The sequence below is a fragment of the Molothrus ater genome, chromosome 3 (assembly GCF_012460135.2).
Source record: "Molothrus ater isolate BHLD 08-10-18 breed brown headed cowbird chromosome 3, BPBGC_Mater_1.1, whole genome shotgun sequence".
Taxonomy (NCBI): domain Eukaryota; kingdom Metazoa; phylum Chordata; class Aves; order Passeriformes; family Icteridae; genus Molothrus; species Molothrus ater.
In genome coordinates, this window is record NC_050480.2 from 41,249,594 (window position 1) to 41,269,743 (window position 20,150).

The 20,150-nt window shown below is 50.9% G+C and overlaps 2 protein-coding genes across 2 annotated transcripts in view; one reads left to right on the forward strand and one right to left on the reverse strand.

Moving 5' to 3' along the window:
- Positions 1-1,851: 1,851 nt before the first annotated feature.
- On the reverse strand, positions 1,852-10,765 carry DLL1 (delta like canonical Notch ligand 1). Its single transcript, XM_036381147.2, has 11 exons — positions 10,062-10,765; positions 9,429-9,740; positions 9,163-9,223; positions 8,666-8,923; positions 6,154-6,214; positions 5,547-5,677; positions 5,232-5,401; positions 4,888-5,104; positions 3,131-3,923; positions 2,901-3,015; positions 1,852-2,555 (listed from the first exon to the last, which is right to left on the reverse strand). The coding sequence occupies exons 1-11, from the start codon at positions 10,119-10,121 to the stop codon at positions 2,550-2,552; spliced, it is 2,184 nt and encodes a 727-aa protein (XP_036237040.1). The 5' UTR covers positions 10,122-10,765; the 3' UTR covers positions 1,852-2,549.
- Positions 10,766-17,644: 6,879 nt separating this feature from the next.
- Positions 17,645-20,150, forward strand: part of FAM120B (family with sequence similarity 120B) — a 47,893-nt gene continuing 45,387 nt past the window's right edge. Inside the window, exons 1-2 of the mRNA XM_036381148.2 lie at positions 17,645-17,675; positions 18,511-19,553. Of these exons, the coding sequence (XP_036237041.1) occupies positions 18,537-19,553 (1,017 nt within the window). The 5' untranslated portion in view covers positions 17,645-17,675; positions 18,511-18,536. The remainder of the gene's footprint in view (positions 17,676-18,510; positions 19,554-20,150) is intronic.

Here is a 20,150-nt window from a genome sequence, read left to right on the forward strand (position 1 = left end):
ATTTTATTTCCATTCCTTTCCTTTCTAACTTTCTGATGAAATCCTTTCTTCTATTCTAGTACAGTTTTAGTATATCATTTTCTTTTAATGTAATATATATAATAAAATAATAAATCAACCTTCTAAAACATGAAGTCAAGATTCTCATCTCTTCCCTCATCCTAAAACCCTTGCAAACACCACCACACTGTGCATTTTCACAAGAGCAGAGCTGTGTGCTTTTCCAGACCTTTACCTGACAGTAAATTAAAGTAGATCTTGCTGTAGCACTGAAGACTTGATGTTGCAGAAGTACTCAACCACTGATGGCCCTCCTTTTGTTACTGCTGTTTCTACAGAAGCAGCATTAAGAAAGCCTAGCCAAGACCATGGCACTGACTGCAAAGTGCAGTACCTCATAAGAGACGAGCCTGCTCCATAAAGCTTGGGAAGAAGAGGAAATACACAGAAATAAAGTGCTTTGGCCAAATGAGCAACAAAGATAGCAACAACACCTTCCAAGGCTCACTTTTCTGTCCAATCTGTGAGATTATGTTGCACTGAGCACCTGCTGCCATACACACCATCATGCCTCATTTAATATACGATGCATTGACTGATTATTGGCAGGTTGTTATGTCACTGCTCAACTTGAAACTGCTGTTCAGACTGTCACTGACAGGCTGGTTTTCAATATCTCACATCACTCCCCTTATGAAAACTTTCCTTTAAAGGACACTTTAGGATAGATGAAGATGATAACTTCATCAGGACACTTTGTGGGAAGTGAGCCTGTATGCCTTGTGTAAGGTTTCACTTTGCAAAAAGCTAAGCTTATAAACAGACAAGCCTCTGCAGTCAGTGTGAGTTTTCCACTGACCTCAGACAAAAGTGGAGTTCCAGTGGTTGATGTACTTATGCACACTAAAGTAAGGAGAATACATAAAGATCACCAGCTGCAATAATTGCTTAATTATATCTGCTATCCCATTCTTTGTGTTTAGGATATCATCCCCCTCCCCTGAAGTGAATGGGGACAGAGGATTTTCACCATCTTCGCAAAGCTGCAGAAGGCCCACAATTGAGTAAAAATGAGATTATTCCCTAGATTTTCCTTATTTTCCTGAAGTGGAAGAACCCTTTGCCTGTTTCTGAAGGGTGTCTGCAGATTAACACGCAGCACAACATGAAGGCGAGCTCGTTAGAGCAAACTAAATTGGGGAAATTGCCTGAGCATTCAGGGCCAAGCCAGGGGATGGGATCACACTGTCCCACAATGAAGGCAGCAGGCACCAGGGGCAAAGCAGAAACCAAAGACACAGCTGGTACTTCAGTAGGTGTTGTGGTCAGGGGATTTGTGGCCACCAGTCAGTTACTGTTATTTCCTGGAGAGGGAGGTCTCAAGGGCCCATGGGAGCACATCAAGGACGTGAGCTAGGAGCCCTCCCTTGCTGGTGTGTCCCAAACTCCCCTGGACTCCAGGCAAGTGTTTGAGCTTTCACAAAATGAGAAGTTGAGTCATGACATGTTTCAGGTCTGGATTGCAATGGAGTGCACTCAACTCTTGCTCTTCCTCAGGAAGTGACTCCATATGTGTTTACATAAACACACAGCCCAACATGACGGGGCAAATATTACTCAAGGTTTTGCCATTTGCCTTTGGGGTAAGACTGAGCACAGCCATGGGGTCAAAAGGTCAGAAGGTTAGGAGGGGAAAGATGGAGGGTCTACACACAAAAAGTTGTTCCCCAATCTTTGTAATAAGTCTCAGTCCTACTCAATGCCCCCATTAGTCCACACAGGCCTGTCAGATGCCTGGCTGCAAAGTTCAGTCAGTTCATCATCAGATATGGAATAAACATAGCACTCTGGTTATCATTAATAATATTTATTTTGGAAAAATATTTTAAAAATGAATTTCTTCATTAACAAAACAGTAAAAAAAATCAAATAACATTTGCACAATATTCCATAAATACATTTATATACAAAAAAATATAGTCACATAGACCCGAAGTGCCTTTGTACATATTTACCAAAAAATTTAAATTATAAAAAAATGAACATCACAAAATACTCAAGCTTTACAATTATCATGAAAATATTTTTACAGATTCAAAAAAATAACACACTTTTTCTCACCTAGTAAAAACACATTTTAGTATCAAAAAAGACAATAAAGGCAGTGTTTGTGTCTCTAATTCAAGAAAAGACTGGCTCATAATAATCCAAAATATACACTTCAGGCAGTGCATGCTTCTTATGTAGTAATTAAGTCCATTCATTTAAATATATATAGAAAAGCAACTGACCATAGTGCAATGATAAAATTCATAAAAGGCAGTGCAACAGTAATCCTTGAACACAGACCCTTGCCTGGTGTCCATCTTGTTTCTTTATTTTGCAGTCACTTTGCTAACTTCAGTAGAGAACCAGCTCAAGCCTGAATTTAGTTTCTCAGCAGCAGTCAGTGAAGGAATCTATCTCCCATTCCTCTTTCAGCAGCATTCATTGGGGCACGTCTCCTCTGAAATTGTTCTGAACAACCACCTTGCCATATGACCTCTGGTTTACACCTGGAAAGAGAAGACACAAGGAGAGATCAGGAGAGGTTAATGAAATATATGAAGAGGGCTGTAAGGCTGCAGAGGGTCAGGACTGCATAAAGCACACCAAGAGGTGGGTCAGCACACCTCAGCCATTGTACCCTAGTCTACAAAACTTGTCAAACCCACAACATCCACAGCAGCAAGTCACTGAGCTTGTCTTTACAACATCCACAGGATCATAAACTCAAGCTGTCTGGATTTCAACATTACAAACCACTGTGTGGCATTATGGAAAGGAGTTTATCTGCCCTGGCATGTATTGGATGGGAGCCGTGGACCAAGACTTTTCTCTGCTGTTCCAACCCTACTAACCTCAGTTGCTATGATGCACTCATCTTTCTCTTCTGATATGACATACACCGACTGGTACTTTGTGTCCTTTGAAGTGGAATATACTGAATCTGGTCGCTTTCTTTCAGAAGTATCACTATTGAAGGCAAAAAGAGAAAGAACAAGTCAGATGACTGTTGCTTAATGCTACCTATGAGATATACACTCCCCCTTCAAAGCCAAGCTGCCCCCTGCACTCAGATGTGAGATACCTCTTTAGTTGTACTGCACTTTTCTCCTCTGCCTCTGAATCATACGTTTCACACTTGGCTTCACATTTGCTGTGCTCCTCCTTAACTGAGTCCTCATTCTTGAGTTCATGCACCAAATTGTAATCCACTGATGGGTATCTGACTTTGTAGCCATTTTTATCAGAATTATCGCTGTGAAAGTCTACTTTCTTATTTGTGTTTTTAATCTGAGTGGCACCAATGACACTTATGGAAATGTCCTTCTCGCGCTGGCAGTTTGCCAGGTTATTCATAGTCTCGGTCTCACTCCTGCAGGCATCAGGCTGGTGGTGCCTCTTCTGCACTCGGAGCCTGACGCACACGACCACGGCAGCACACCCCAGCAGCAGCATGAGGACCAGAATAATCCCAGCACAGACGGCGATCCAGGGGAACTGGGAGTTCTGGCCTTCCGTGTACTTTTCAGTGAAGTCCACGATGACGGGTCCCTGCGGCGGCTCGGGGAGCAGGAACTGGCAGTTGAGGCCGCCGTAGCCCCGGGCACACTCACACACATAGCGGTTGTTTCTTTCGTGGCAGGTGGCCCCATTGTGGCAAGGGTTGTGTTCGCATCTGCTCACCGGGGTGCTGCAGTTCTTCCCATTGTATCCTGGGGGGCAGGTGCAGGAGTAGTCATTGATGCCATCCTGGCAGGTCCCTCCGTTGACACAGGGGAAGGAGGCACAGTCGTCCACGTTGTCATCACAGTGCCTCCCAGTGAAGCCAGCCTGGCACTGGCAGATATAGGAGTTGCCCAGATCCACACACTGGGCTCCTGCAACACAGCAAGGGGGAAGAGCTGAGTGGTGGGCAGCCAGACACAACAGCCTCCCGCTCGCTGCTCTTGGGGCAAAAGGCACAACCAGCAGCTGAGGAAAGCTTTCTTTTTGAGAGGTCAGCTTGACCTTTGACAAGTCTAATCCAACATAAAAAGCACATGTTTTTAAGAAAGATTTTTGTTAAGTAGATTTATTTTTCATTCTCAATTCTATTCCTTTTCTAACATTTCACTCAGCTTGAACCTGAACACTAGTCCAGGTCAGATTAACACCACATCTCATGTTACAGAGTTTGAGTGGCAATGAATAAGGAGGATAACAGTACAGAAAGTCTTCACTAGTATAATCAAAACAGGAAAATTACTGTTACCAGATTACAAGTAATAATGTTTAGCACTTGTGTGGCATTTGCATCCACAGACCTCTAAAACCCTTTGTAAAGGATTTGAAAGTATAATCTTCCACGCTTTCATGAATGACTCTTCAGACCAAGTTACTTAGCCACCCCATCAGAAAATGCAATCTGAAGCAATGGCCCAAGCCACACCACTGCTTTCTTAGTAGAGATCCTCCTCCATCAAGTCAACTATTGACATGACAAGGACTTTTTTACAAGAGGATATAGTGGTAGGGCAAGGGCAGAATGGCTTTAAACTGAAAGAGAGCAGGTTTAGATAAGATACTATGAAAAAATTCTGTGAGAGAACAAGTTGCCTAGAAAAGTGGTGGATGTTCCATCCCTGGCAGTGTTCAAAGCCAGATTCGATGGGACTTTCAACAGCCTGGTCTAGTGAAAGGTGTCCTTGCCCACAGCAGGGGTTTGGAACTAGGTGACCTTTAAAGTCCCTTCCAACCCAGACCATTCTATGATTCTATGATTCATCAGTGTGCCTTGATCAGTGTTCCTTGTTATGAACTCCAGACCAGACGCCAAAGTAAGGGTATGCTGTTTGGCCTTACCATTAGCACAAGGGCTGGAACTGCAGTAGTCAATTTTCTTTTCACAGTTGAAGCCAGAATAACCCAGTGGGCAGCGGCAGCTGTAGCCCCCGTCAGGGTTGTCAGTGCAGCGCCCACCATTGAAGCACGGCCCATCCGCACAAGTCATGGCACTCAGCTCACAGTTCTTCCCATAGAAGCCTGGGGGGCAGGTACAGGAATAGCTGTTCTCCAGATCCTGGGGGGAAGAAATGAGAGATTATCAAAACATTGTTGGAACTTGCTCTGAAATCCAAAAAGAGATTCTAAAAATTAGTAAAACTGACATTAACTCCTCCCTTGGAGGAATTTAACAAAAAACTTACAGTGCAGCTTCCACCATTCTTGCAAGGGTTGGCATCACATTCATTGATTTCAATCTCGCAGTTGGAGCCTGTATACCCAGGTCGGCACGAACAAGTGTAGCTCCCCTGACCAGTGTTGGTGCACGTGGCACCATTCTTGCAGGGCTTGTGGTGGGTGCAGTAGTTCAGGTCTGTAAAAGATATATTTTCTTTTTTTAAAGAGATCAACCAAGGTGCTTGCTACTTTGCAAGACTAGCAGACAGTGGGTGAGCTGAAAATAGTTGCCTGTTTTCTGCATTTTAAAACAGATGCTCAGGCAAGGACTGAGAACTCACCCTGGTTGCAGAAAAGGCCACCCCAGCCTTCCTGGCAGTTGCACTGCCATGGCTGCTGACAGGTTCCATGAAGGCAGCCTGGGTATCGGATGCACTCATCACAATATCGCCCTTGCCATCCTACTCTGCACCTGAAAAAAAAAAAATGACAAAAAATTCTCTTCAGATTTAGACTTCTCACAGTTGGAAACCCTATCACACTCTGCAAGCACACCGATGCCAGGGATCAAGTTTCCTAAAAGCCCTCGGTGATCCCTCATGTGAGAAAGTCACCAAGTCCAACCATAGCATCAGCTTTCATCAGACCTAGCTATTTCTTCCACTTCCTTAGACAGACCCATGGTTCTGATAGTTAATTTGTTTACTCTAATAACAAAGAACCAAACCTTACACACAGCACTGTAAACCCATTAGGTTAATATTAATGGCAGTGATGTTTGACTTATGGAATAATTCTTCGATCTGGCATCAACCAGATATTTCAAATTTCCATCTAATATGAAGAAAGGCCTTTAAACCAACCCTTCAAATGTCCAATGGCTTATTTAACACCAGGCATCAACACTGAAAGACAAAGAAGGAAGCAGGAAGGGAGTGGAAAACTTACTTGCATTCCCCTGGCTTGTCGCAAAAGCCGTGCTGCTCGTCACATCCAGGCAAACAAATCGCTGTAAACAAACCAAGCAGGGAAAGACATCAGCACTGGTGCCAAAACAACTCTCTTTTACAAGTCTGAGTCTGGGAGCACCTTGTGGGTGGGGAGTGAGTCCCTTTTACTAGGTTGGGGCAGTTAAGCGCAGCTGAATTAATCTCTGGAGTCTGAAGGAGTATTGATCTTGCCCCGTAACTGGGCACTTTACTTATCACCAGGGATGAGCATTCTTCTTAATACAGTTGCACACAGACAAAAGAGGGCTCACAATTGCTCCCTTCCCCACAGCCCCTCACCCCCCTTCCCTTCCCAGTGAGGGTCAGAAGTCCTTTTTTCCAATTCTATGCACACAGCTCCACCTCTTAATATCCCCCGAAAGTGTGTGTGCAGATAAGAGTGGACAGCTGGTGTGCAGGGTGCCAGTGCAAGACAGCTGCTCTATTGTCTATTCTCTCCCAGCAGCTGCCCCACTGCAACAATACCCCGGCCCCGGAGCCAATGGGGCTGGCGGCCGGCGACCGGGCAGCCTATCCCTGCCCACAGCTAATCTATGGCACGCGCGTGATTTCGCTGCAAAAAAACTTTTTTTTTTCTTATTCAAATAAATAAGTCTAAAGTTCTTCCTCCCTCCCTCCTTCCCCCCTCCGCCCTGCTCCAAAAAGGGGCGGGCGGGTGGGTGCAGCCCTGGTAAAAGAGGTAAGCGGGCCAGCGGGAGGGAGGATGAGAGAAGGGAAAAAAGGGACTTCTGCTCATTACTTCGCCTGGTTATGGAACTCATTAAGCAGGCACTGCAAAGTTTTAATTCAACAAAGCCAGCCGGAGACAATGGCATGCGAGGGGAAGGAGGGGGGAAGAAAAAGAAAGAAAGAATCAGTGCTGATAATCAGATCGCCTCCGAGTTGGAAAGAATGGAGCTGGGGGCAAGGCAACGGGAAGCAATCTGCAACTGGCAGCTCCACTCACTAACGGCAAAACATTCTTTTTGCATGCACACATAAACACATCTCCCCTGCCTAGTAGGTTTGTGTCAGTGCTATAAGCTGGTTTTTTTTCTGAGAGGGAAAACACAGCAAAGAACGTATGTAATGAGTCAAGAAAGATGGACAGCCTTCTGCTTCGTTGTGGGAATAGCAGAGATGTACAGGCATTCAAAAGTGCTGACAGCCTCAAAAGAGCTCATTATCAAAATGCTTCCTTTTTCCCCACCCCTTGACACAACTGGGCTAGGCACTTTTGATCATAGGAAAGGTTGTAGTTCTCATTTAAAACACTATCAAAGAAAATGCGAGCCCCTTTGCCTGCTGTTTATTGTGCAACATCGTACCGTGAACTGCTAAAAGCATCCTAGCACTCACTAACAGTGTGAATAATCAATCAGGAATGGTTTGATAGCAGCTCAGCTGAGACCACAGTGTAGGTGGGTTTAAAGAGAAACAAAAACACAACAAGAAGAAAGCTGAGAGGCTGCTTTACAGCCTGGAACTGTTTTCTTCCTGCCTGCCTGGCTCTTTGATGACTGCAGAGGAGCACTGGCCCAGTACGTCATCTGCCAGCATATTTCAGACCCGTGTATACACACAAACAGAGAATGCCATCACAGGCTGCAGCAGGGGCTCTGTGTGCACGTTTGGGTGTCCACTGCTACGGATCTACAAAGGGCGGAATCTCGTACAACCGGAAAGTATCTGACATCCTGGACTATCCTGTCTGTGATCTGCTTACTGTCCCAGCTTTTCCTGCTGTACCAACACACCACATTCCTCAAAAACTTCAAGCTCTGGGGTATGTTTCATGTCCCTCACTACTTTATTGGTATTAATTATCATGGCAATGGGACAGAAGAGAGATGAGGAATAAATTGAACGTTCTTGTGGCCCCATGTGCAGAAATTGTTAGTGGCAGCATATGGGTACCCCAAATGAGAAATGTACAGTCCTGAAGCCATAGAGAATGTCTTGGACTTCCCAATATTTTTCTTAATACAAGACCACAGAGGATCAGACCATAGCAAGCCTACCCACAAGGCTGTCACGTGGATGTTACCAAAGCCTAGCTCCCTCCCCTGATGCTATGTACCCTGTAGGTGATGATATCAAAGTTGTGTGGCTGGAGAGTGGATAGGTATAAAAAGTAGTCCTGATATATTTTAATAAATCCTCAAGCAACTGCTGAACATTTTGTTTCCAGATTAAACGATCTAAAGCAAATGAGCAAGAGTGTAGTGTTGGCACTGACATTTTGTTGGCTTGAGAAGGGGCTGTCTGCATTAACTTTCTGTGGCAATGCTGAGTTCTCCCATCCCTCACACTGATAAGGCTTGGGCATGGAAGCAGACATCCATCCACCATTGCTTGGTTCTCCCTCCCCATGGGGCCTGATGTCAGAGAAACAGCCCTCCGCCAACCCCAAGTGCTCAGGAGACCCTGCTGCAAGGGGCACCCAAGGAGACAAGGAGGTGGACACTTACGCTCAGTGCAGTACTGGCCTTTCCAGCCCGGGTTGCAGACTTTCTCGCCACGCTCTCCACAGGTGAAGTGACCAAAGGCATCATCCCGGGGCCGGCAGAAGACAGAGCAGCCTTCTCCGTAGTAGTGCTCGTCACACACGAAGCGATAGGAGTACTTGAGGTCGGTGCGGCCGCTGCTGTGCAGGTCCTGGGACCACTCTTCACCCACTGCCAAGTGTCTCTGGGTGGCCAGGCGGCTGATGAGGCGCTCTGGGTTTTCTGTGGGGAAGTGGAGAGGAGAGTGCTTAGAGAGCCCAAAGCAGGCAGGACATAGCGGGGTCTCTGGTGGGAAGGGAGCTGCAGAGGCAGGATGACATGGCTGCAAGCCAACAGGTTGGCCTCTGTTGCCACTGTTGCTACTGTAGAGGAGAATGTGCTACACACTGCAGAGAAAAGGGACAAAATAGGGCTGCAGGACTGGGATTATTACAGGGAAAAGTGTGTTTCAGGACACTTACCAGTGGTGAGGTCATCAGGTGAGTCCGTATGCAGAGCCTCAATGATGAGCGAGAATGTGCCCTGTGAAAAGTAGAAGGAGACACAACCCACCAGGAGAGCATGAGAGCAGGTAGGCCCAAGGGACAGTGCCACCAGTCCCCAGAAGTTAGCAGTCATTATCCCCCTCCCATCTTCACACTTCAAGGGGATTGGTGGCCTCTTGGAATGGTAAGGGACGGGACAGGAGGGATATGTGCCGCCCCCTCCAGCATCGCCCCCCACTTACGGGCCAGGTGAAGCCGAAGGGGAAGCGGATGGGATTGCTGAAGGCGGGGTCGGCACCGCCCGCGCCGTCGGGGACGCTGAAGGAGTTGGCGCCGAGGACGGGGGTGATGGCGCTGCCGTAGGTGCAGGGCGGCTCGGGGGACACGCTGGCCTGGTAGTGCTTGAGGCAGACGCGGAAGAAGGTCTTGCAGTCGCACTGCTGGAGCCCGCCGGCGCCGGGGCCGCCCCCGCGGCAGCAATTGCGGTTGCTGAGCAGCCCCTTCTTATTGACAAACTCCTGCAGCTTCAGCTCGAAGACCCCGGAGGAGCCGACCTGCGAGGCGGGGACAGCGGCCGTCAGCCCCCGAGCAGCCCGCTCTCCAGCCCGGCCCCGGCCCCGGCCCCGGCGGGCACCCCCTCCCCGCTCCTCACGGCTGCAACCGGCAGCAACAGTCCCCGGCATCCCCGCGGGACTGCCCGGGGCAGGGACACCCCGGGTCAGCCATTCCTGTCCCCGGCATCCCCGCGGGACTCCCCGGGGCAGGGACCCCCGGGTCAGGCATTCCTGTCCCCGGCATCCCCGCGGGACTCCCCGGGGCAGGGACCCCGGGTCAGGCATTCAGGCATTCCTGTCCCCCACCCCGCGGGCACTTACCTGGCAGCGACTCAGCAGCATCGAGAGGACGGCGAGCGTCAGCAGGAACCGACCTCCCATTTTGGAGGTGCAGCTCTGGTGCCCTCGCTTTCCTCCCCCTTCTCGTCAGAGGGAAAAGGGGAAAGTGTCTTTCGGGATAAGGGAAAAAACACAGCGGCCAAAGCCGCTCGTCCCAGCAGAGCTGGAAGAGTTAGTGTCACGGTCTCCTTCTGTCAGGAGTGTCTCTGACTTTTTTTTCCCTTTTGCCGATACCTCTAAACTTAGCCTGTCGGCAACTGACAGCTCTTTCGGATGACAAAAGAAAAAGAGAGGAAAAGAGGACGGGGAAAAAAATAATATTTATCTGTTAAACTCTTTTTCTTTCGCAATCCACGATGCTCCTCCTTTTCTTCAGGAAGAAAAAATAAAAATAATAAAATAAAAGCAACTTAATTCCCAACAGAGGCAGAGAAAAGGCTTCCCAAGGAAGATTAAAAATTGGCGATCTGGAAATCCCTGCAGAGGCAGCGGCGGAGGCAGCGGCGATAATTCCCGGGGCGGTGCGATTCGGGAGCGGCTCGGCGCGGCTGCGCTCGCCCTGCGCACGTCGGGGCTGGTGGGTGTCAAACAGCAGCGGTGGCGGGCAGGTCACGTCGGAGCCTTGATCCCCTTTTTTCTCTTTTTTTTTCTCTTTTCCTTTTTTTTTTTTTTTTTTTTTTTTTTTTTTTTTTGCAAAGGAAGCGAAGCTCTCTTTCCTTGTTGTGGGTTTACTTTTGTTTTTAGAAGAATCCCAGCCAACAAAAATAAGCTCTTGTCTCAACAGCAGCGAACAGAGCGTGTCCGGGTGTGCTCCTACGGGGGAGGGGGTGCCTGCTCTGCGCTGCCGCGCCTCCGCTCCGTGCCGCGGCTCGGCTCGGCTCGGCTCGGCGGCTCTCTCCGAGGGTGAAGCGCTAAGGATCTGCCTCTCCTTGGGCGCCTGCCGCCCTTATATCCCGCCGGCCGACTGCATGCCTAATGAGATGCAAATGAGCAGCCCCCCAATCTGGCTAGAGCTGTCACAAAGGAGCCACTTTTCCAAACCCTCCTCTCAATGGATCGCCAAATGGTCAGTGAGCTGTAAAATGTGCAACCCTCCTCCCCCTCCCCTTCGCGCTCACAAAACGTGTTCATTTACATTCCTGCAAATTTGGTAACCGCAAGAATCCCCCTTCTGCTCCGGCGAGAGGGTAACACCCCCTCTGCACCGGGGAGAGGCAGTGCAACACGCTCCGGCCAGAGAGCAGCCCCGGGGACGGCGGGCTGTAATTGCCTCTTGGAACGTGCAGAGCAGCCGCCGTGACCCCAAAAAGTGACTCGGTGATCGTGACTACTCCAAGGGGCTTCTCCGGCGTTAAAGGGACGAGGGAGGTGGGAGCCATCGAACCGCAACGAGGAGAGTCCCATACCATGAAATTCATACTGCATTTACCCTGGCGTAACCGGGGTAATTGGGGAGGGGGACAACGAACGTGGACGAAGTGACCCGGGGTTCGCTTCTCCCGAGGCTCCGCTCACGGCGCGCATCCCGCCGGCGGAGGCACGGGGGATCCCCGGGGGTCCGGCGGCGAGGGAGGACGCGGGCGGGTTGGCGGCGGGGACTCGTGGAGGGGACCCGTTTGCGGGGCTCCGCGGGTCCCGTCCCCGCCACCACCGCTGCCGGAGAGAGCCACTCGCTGAGCCCGGGTCCCGCACCCCTCTATGATTATTATCATCATCACCAGCAACCTCTCCCTCTCTCTCTCCGTCTCTCTCTCTCTCTCTCCCTCTCTCTTTTTTCGTCCTTCAGCTTAGTAAAAAGTGAGTTTGGTGTGTGTCGTTCGCGTGGCTGTCATTAAGGCCGTTTGTTATTGTGTGAGGGCTGAATCAGTTAGCTCTTTGTGCTCTCAGCTGTATGGTAATGTAGACAGCACCTGCTCCCTGCACAATGCGAGGGAGAGAAAGAGCTCCCCTCGGCGCACGCTACTGCCTCTACAACAATGTCCGCACATTTTTTAAAGAAATCCCTTCCAGCACTTCCCCCCTCCACAACACACATACACACACACTCACATACGCGCACAAAATAAACTAGCCCAAATTTACACCAGTCGTCACCTTTATAATTTTTTTTACGTACCCATTAGACAGTACAACTTTTGTTTTGATCCTTAAAATACGGAAAGGAGTTTACTGGTGCGGTGAAAAAGGGATAGAGACTATTACCATTTGGGCAGTTTCTTAATGATGGATGGAAGCAGGGGATAAAAGTTGGAGGGCAACTCTGGCATGTCACTCGAAGCAGGGTTTTCCACTTTGTTTAGGCCCTCTGTTTAAACACCTTTGGTAGGCGCAGGCGGATTCATTAGGATGCAAGGTGTGACTGTCTCTGTAAATGTCATTTTAATTGTAACAGATCATTTCAACACAGATTAAGCTTGTGTGCGAAAGGAGAGGATTTGGCTACAATAACCTCACTGTAGGTATGCCGTGCTAAAAGCCTTATTATGGCGACTTTATTGGGTTGAAACGTGCATTTGCATGGCAAAATGTGGCTTCCATTGAAGCAGATGTCTTGATCACAAATTATCTTACAATGCGCTAGGAAAAAAAAAATCTTAAAGACTTCTTAAAGTAAAAGCATTGAGTAATACCAATTAAAAGAAAATCACTAATGAGTTCATTCAGCCCAGCTCTTCTTGACTGTTCCAGGACTGTAGCTGCCCACATTCATTTACTAGGGGTTCGTGGCACCTACCCCAAACCCAGGCCACCTACTCCAACCCTTGGTACAAGCATCCAGATCTTGGCAACATTTTGCCACTCAACGTGCGTCCTTTACATCAAATTGTAGTCGAACGAGCCATCTACACCCAGGTGCTCTTCCTCTCACCTCTCCCCGCCGCTCGACGCATAAGCAAAAGTTTAAAATGTACAGGAATTTTTGGGTTTGATTTTTTTTTTTTTTTTTTTTTTTTTTTTTTTTACCCCGGAGTTGTGTCTGGGCAGGGTGGGGACCACGATCCCGCAGGCATAGTGCGAGGACGTAGGGAAGGTGGCCCAGGAGGGAGCGGAGCGGATCCCCGGAGTCCCGGCCGCCCGCCCCCGCCGTGCCCGGCCTCAGCAGCGGGGAGCGGGGGGGGCGCATCCCGCAGCAGCGCCGGTTTTCACTGCACATTACTTTTGCCACCTAGCGTCAACATCTTTTCAAGTGGCTTGTCGCTGCTTCGCAAACTTTGCTGCGGCGTTATCCCCGGGAAAAAGAGAGAGAGGGGGAAAACATCACTTCGTATGAGGTTTACTAAGCAAGTGGGGCGGGGGGGCGGGGGCGAGCGGCAATATCTTTCTTGAAATTTGGGTGGTGGCCCGTCGGCGGAGGCGAGAAGTGATATATCAACGCGGATCTTTTAATCTGCGAGAGATAGAAACTTGGTCCATTAGCGTCTCCTTGCTTAAAAAACTGGAAATAAAAAGTTACACGCGCGAGGGCCTTTAACCTAGTGATGGGGGAAAAAAAAACCAAACCGAAAAAACTTGCCCCCAAATCCTTAACAACCCCCCTTCGGTACCGGGTATTTGTTAAATTGACGTGGCACAGATTTCTCGATTACCGCTGCTGAGCGTGACTGAAAGGCGCCGTGAGAGCCGGCAGGATCCTGCCCACGGCGCTCATTCTTCTCTGGCTTAATTTATGCCACGCGATTCTGTATTGGGGAAATCAAGCAGAAAGCTCCTTTTTCTGCTTTTTTCCCCCCTCTCCCTCTCTCTTTCAGATGCTGGACTAACGGGGAGACTGTTTAACTTAAGTGTTTCTATAGGAGGCTGTTGTAGTTTAACTCCTGCCCACCAGTAGCTGAGGCGAACAAAGGAGGGACTCGAGGTCTAACTATTCATCCATTCTCTGCACTTTAATTTTCATTGATTTCGAAGACAAGGGGAGCCCTTAGGGATTCTCGCTGAAGGGGGATGACACGCCTTTAGACGCGATCAGCCCCCCAGCCAGCCATCTGCTCCCAACCAAATGGCGCTTTTTCGCTCCCAACCGCGTGTCTCCGCACCGCGCTCGCCCGCCGCCCCCCGCCGCCCCCCGCCGCCCCCGCGCTGTTCGCCGTGCCCGCGCACCGCCACCGGCCCCCGCTGCCGGGCACGGCCGCCCGATCCCGTCCCGTCCCGTCCCGTCCCGTCCCGGCGCCCTGCGCGGCCGCACCCGCCCCCCGGGTGAGCCGGCGGCGGGACCCCCGGGGGCGGGCGCGGGGAGCGGGGCCCCGCCAGGGCGCGGTGACCCCGCACGGCCGGGACGCGGCAGGCCCGGCCCCGCCTGCCAGCGGCTCGCTGGGGCTGGTGGGGCATTGTGCTCTCCCTCCCTGCCCCTAATTGATACCCTTCCCGCAACGCCAGCCCCCCTCTCCTGCTCCGGCGAGTATTTACGGTCGCGCCGCGGACCAGCGCGGCCGAGAGCTCTCCATCAGCCGCAGCTTTTATTTCTAAGCGAGCCAGATTATGGGAAAAGTCACTTAAAAAGGGGGGTGGGTGGGATATGTGCGTATATTAATTAGGGCGACGCGCTGCCATCGCTGGCGTGCAACACTGATTTTTCCCGGGACGGAGGGCTCCGGGCATATGGCGAACGGTGCGCCGGCGGAGGGACGTGAACGTGTGGAGTTATGTGTAGCCGAGTGTGCATAATATTTTAATTAGATCTGTAGTCCCTACGGAGGTATGTGTGCGCGGCTGCCCCTCCGCCGCACGCCCCTTCACCTGTTCCTCCGGGCCGGGCCGGGCCGTGCCGGGCCGGGCGGGAGGGGATGGGAAGCGGGGGGAGGGCAGGCAGGGTGCCCCCGAGCCGGGGCTCCGGCTCCCCCGCTGGCCCCAGGCTCGGCGGTGTGACCGGGGGTGCTGGCGCTGCCCGGGCCCCGCCGCCGGGCGCCCCGACCCGAGGCGGGTGCCTGACGGGCGCGGAGGGGCTGCGGTGCCGGAGGGGCGCTCCGCCGCCCTTGCCGTATGCGGGGAGGAGGATTAAGAAGTTTAGCGTGTAGGTTAGCCCAAAGTTGCAAAGGCATGTGCTGATTAGAATAAGAAAGGGCAGTCGCGTGGCTCAGCTGGCACACAGCGAGGCCAGATGATAGATAAGCAGCTCTGGGTCTTCCCTTCCCCCCAGCCCCCTTTTTGAAATCGCAAATCATCTGCTCTGGCCCTATCCTAGCCCCTCATTTTCATTACAATGGTTGTGTGTTTACCTGTGATCCTGGGACGGGGCATTCCTTTGTCTCCCGAGGAGATTACCGCAGCCAGCTGCTCTCCAACCTTTCCCTGGGCAAATCCCGAAGTGGCCCCTATATGTGTTTTACTGATTGCACACGAGGAGAAAGCCAGATACCCCCTCCCCCCGTCCCGGCCCCGTTTCTCTGCGCTACTTGTTTGTTTGGGTTTGCTCCCTGGCTCGCTTCCGACGGGATTTGGCTTGTGGGAAACTAAGAGGGATAAAATTGATCACTCGTGTGCGTGAGCTGTCATTGCTCCCAAAGTCGGAAGGGCGAAGGGCTGCTTACCTCCGCCCAGGGGGCCAGAACGACGGGACCCCCCAGGGAACGACAGGACAAAAGGGGTTCGGGGAAATAAGGCTCCCCCCTCCTTGCCCTCCCTTAGCCCTCGGGTTCCCCCCCCCCCCCCCCCACCTGCCCCGGTCTGGGACATAATTTTTCCCAAAACCTCCTGTGGGTGCCCTGAGCTGGGCAGGTGCCATTCCTTCCCCTGCCCCTGCTCTGGGACACGCATTTTCAAAGGCTCTTCCTGCCCGTGCGCCCCTTGGGAGCACCTCGGCCTTGCATTTGGAGTACTGGCATCTTTGCCTGCCTTTAAATTCAAGGATACTCAAGGTCTTCACCACACCAGAAGCCACCGAACATATTTGAACTAGAAAACCTTCTGAAGTGCCTTAACACATTAAATATCCCTTGATCCTGATATTTATCCTGCACCCCAGCACCCCTGTAAAGCGAGGCCAGTGTAACCCCATGTAGCGCTGAGGCCTGGCTTGTCTTGGCAGCAGCGTCACAGAGGGAGGGTGAGCAATAGGACTCAGATCGTGTACAGGTGATAAAAAATGTGATGGCATCCTCAAAAAAATGTTCTGCATAGCAGCTACGAGATTCTGTTGGATGGCTGGAAAGATCCCATTCTGCTACCAACTTCAGTAGCAATATTCACTGTCTCTGCCAGTTCTTGTAGGAAAACTTTTGCTCAGCATTATTAATCATCATCTTAAGCCAGAACTATAAATATTAGCTGCAAACCACCACTCCAGCACAGGTCACTCTCTAGAGCCCTGTGACAGCACAGAGTGCTGCTGTACTGCGTTGCATTTCATGCATGAAGGGTTTTTGTGTTCCCCCCCTTTGCACAGTGTGTGCATCTTGCGCACTGGCTGCAGTGCAAAACTTGCTGCTAATAAACTTTGGGGGAGGAGAGGGGGCAGCAGTTTGATTACGTGCTTCCAGAGCTTTCCAAGCCACTTCCAATTTGTGGAGTTTTTATTTCTTTCTTCATCTCTCCACGTTCAGGGTAGGCAGGGGGTGGGAGAAGGTGCAGGCAAAAACTACTCTGCAGAAGGTGATTATGAGAAAGAGGATGGGTATGGATGGGGCGGGCCTGAGCTTTTGGAAATGCTCTCCCCTTTTCTGAGAGCATCTGCCCGGAGACGAACAGATGTGGGCACCTGCGGTGACAGGCCACATATGCTCCATCCTATTCACAGGCATTCAGACACAGCCACAATGGTGAGGCTTTGTGCACTCGGAGTCACCAAATATATTAATCTGCACTCCCCAGAGCACCGCTCTCTTTAATTTTTCACCGGCAATAACATCTGATCTAATCTTCCCATGGGCTCCCCCGTGTCCCTCTTGCCCCTCCCGGAAAGATGTGAAGTTATTCAGGTCCCCACCTGTTGCCGGCGGGCTGCGAGCGGGTCCCGCTCCCGGCCCGCACCTAGGGCGTTATCCCGGGATAACGTGCGGCCCGGGGGACAACGGGGGTTCCCCTCCGCTGGCAATCGTCCCAATGAAAAGCGAACCCGCCCCCCGCCAAAGGTCGCGCTGCCCGGGGGGACATAAATCTCCCAAGTGCGACTCGGGGGGGTTTGAAGCGATTTCGGTGCGCGACGCTTTCATGTCCCCCGCCCCGTCCCTCCGTGCCGGCCGGGTTTGTTGGGGGGCACAATGGCCCCTCCGGCCCCATTGTGGCCATACAAAGCCCAGGGACCGCAGCCCGCGAGCGGGGACAGTCGCGGTTGCCAGCGGCCCGGCCCCTCACCGGCACGGCCCGGCCCCTCCACAGGCACGGCCCGACCCCTCACAGGCACGACTTGGCCCCTCCACAGGCACGGCCCGGCCCCTCACCGGCACGGCCCGGCCCCTCCACAGGCACGGCCCGACCCCTCACGGGCACGGCCCGGCCCCTCACAGGCACGGCCCGGCCCCTCCACAGGCACGGCCCGGCCCCTCACCAGCACGGCCCGGCCCCTCCACAGGCACGGCCCGGCCCCTCACGGGCACGCCCCGCTCCGCCGCCGGGCGCAGGCGCGGCCCCGCCCGCCCCGCGGGAAGCGGAAGCGGCGCTCGGGTCAGTGCCGGGCGGTGGGGCCGGGGCCCCCGGGGCTCCCCGGGACTGGGCCGGGCCGAGCGGGGCGGGGCGCCGGGGTCCCGGGGTCTCGGGGTCCCGGTCCCGGGGTGCGCGGGCAGCGCGGCCCGGGAGCCGCACGGACTCCGGGGCGGGGGGTCGGTCCTGCCGGGGCTGCATGCAGCGGCCCCCGGCACCCTGCGAGGTCCTTTCCAAGCCAGACTGTGATTAAAAAGGGTGGCATTCAGAACTCTGTCTTTAACTGATAGGTTTCGGGAATGCTTTTAAAAGCTGTCTATTCACTGTACTTTGTAAACTCACTTTCCTTTTCCTTTTGAGTACCATAAGCATGTATATTTCTTAATAAAAAACCAAAATCTGTCCTCGTTTTTCTTGTATTGTGTTCTTCTCTATACGCTATTAACCTGAAATCTCCCTCACTGGGGATACTCAAGAACCGTCCAAACGCAATCCTGTGCTGTGTGCTCTAGGATGGCCCTGCTGGAACAGGCAGGTTGGACTCGTGGTTCCTTCCAGCCTTACTCATTCAGTGTGAATGAATGAGTGAATTTTGTTTGGTCATATTTACCAGAATCTTTTGATACTTATATTTTTCACTGATACAAAAGCCAGAAGTGGAAGGGAAAATGAATGAGTACTTATGTTCAGTTTGCAGAGGGAAACGAAACTGTTTCAAATTGTTAAAAGCTGTTAACTATCAGCAAATTCAAAAAAATAACAGTTCTGTTTCCAAGCAGCTTTTAAAAATATTATTGTAGAATTTCGTTGTTTTCCAGAATTGCATCTTAGAACATTGTTTTTATTTCTTTTCTTTCAGACTGCTGTGAGTTTTGGAGATCAGCCATGGGTGTTAGAGGCTTGCAGGGATTTGTGGCAAGAGTTTGCCCTCATGCGTGCCAAACGGTAGATCTGAGAGAAATGGCAGAAAAGCATCGCATTGAACATCCTGACTGCCCACCTGTTATCGTGGTAGATGCCATGAGTTGTGTTAGACGCTGGTACACACCAGAATCCTGGGTGTGTGGTGGCCAGTGGCGGGAGTACCTTGCCATTTTAGAGGATTTTATCAATGCTTTTATGGCAGCTGGTATCAAGTTGGTGTTTTACTTCGACGGAGTGGTAGAAGAGAAAAAGAGAGATGAGTGGATCAAACGGAGGATGAAGAATACTGAGGAAATAGCCAGATTATTTCAGTTTATCAAGACTCACAGGAAACAGCCAGGGAGAGAAATGTTTGTTCTTCCTTCAGCTCTGCCTACTTTTACGCGTTATGCCCTGAAATCACTCGGTCAAAAAACAATCTGCACGTTGCAAGAGGCAGACTTTGAGGTGGCTGCATATGGTTTGCAGCACAACTGTATAGGAATTCTGGGGCAAGATAGTGACTACCTCATCTATGACACATGTCCCTACTTTTCCATTGAGAACCTCCGTTTGGACAGACTGGTCACTGTTAGGTACTCTCGAGAAGTTCTTTGCCGTGTGCTGGGTATTAGTTTGACACACCTTCCTCTCTTTGCATGCTTGCTTGGCAATGATATTGTTCCAGAAAGCATGTTGGAAGGATTTTGGAACAAATGTTTAACCAGCAGTCCCCACAGGAACCGCGGCTACAACAGAACAAACATACTGCTCTCTGTAGCAAATTACATCTCAAAAATGCCATGCTCGTACAGCAGCCTGAAACACTTGGAAGAGATTCTACCTCTGGGATCAGACAAGACATTGCTCTGCAGAGGAGTGAGCTCCTACCTTTTGCCTGGGCAGCAGTCTCCATGGGTTCCTCCCAATGAAACAAATTGTCAAATGTTATCCCTTCAACAACAATCAGCTCTCTGTCAAGATAAAGAAATCTTTCAGGTAACTTGTTTTTTAACTGAATGATCACTTCATTGCCATGACTAGTTAGTGGAAGTTAGTGATCAATCTTACTGATTTAAATTTGCTTGTGCAAGAATCTTTTGTCTGTTAAGTAGAGCCCCAGTTACAATTATTGCATGCATTAATATGAGCACAGATGCAGCACATTTAATAAAAAGTAGTTTCTCTCTTTTTGAAATATCAGGTAGGTCACGTAATGGGGAGCAGCTCCTGTCTAGCCCAGCAGCTGGACACAGAAATGTACTTCCCATGTATTATATGACTTCCCGTGTTTATATGATTTGTGTATTGACTTGGTTTTTACTTTGAGAACCCACAGGTCAGCCATAAGCTGGTCAGTGATCTGCTTGGCTGTGCCTTGCAGTGGAGGTATCAAGGTAGCTGTGCTAAGAATGCAGAAGTTGAAATTGCTTGTGGTGGAGACATGGAAATTCCTACAGAATCATGTCAGAGTCATAGAATGGTTGAGGTTGGGACTAAAGATAACCTAGTTCCAAACCCCTGCTCTGAGCAGAGAGGCTTCCACTAGATCAGGTTACTCAGAGCTCCATCCAACCTGGCCTTGAATACTTCCAG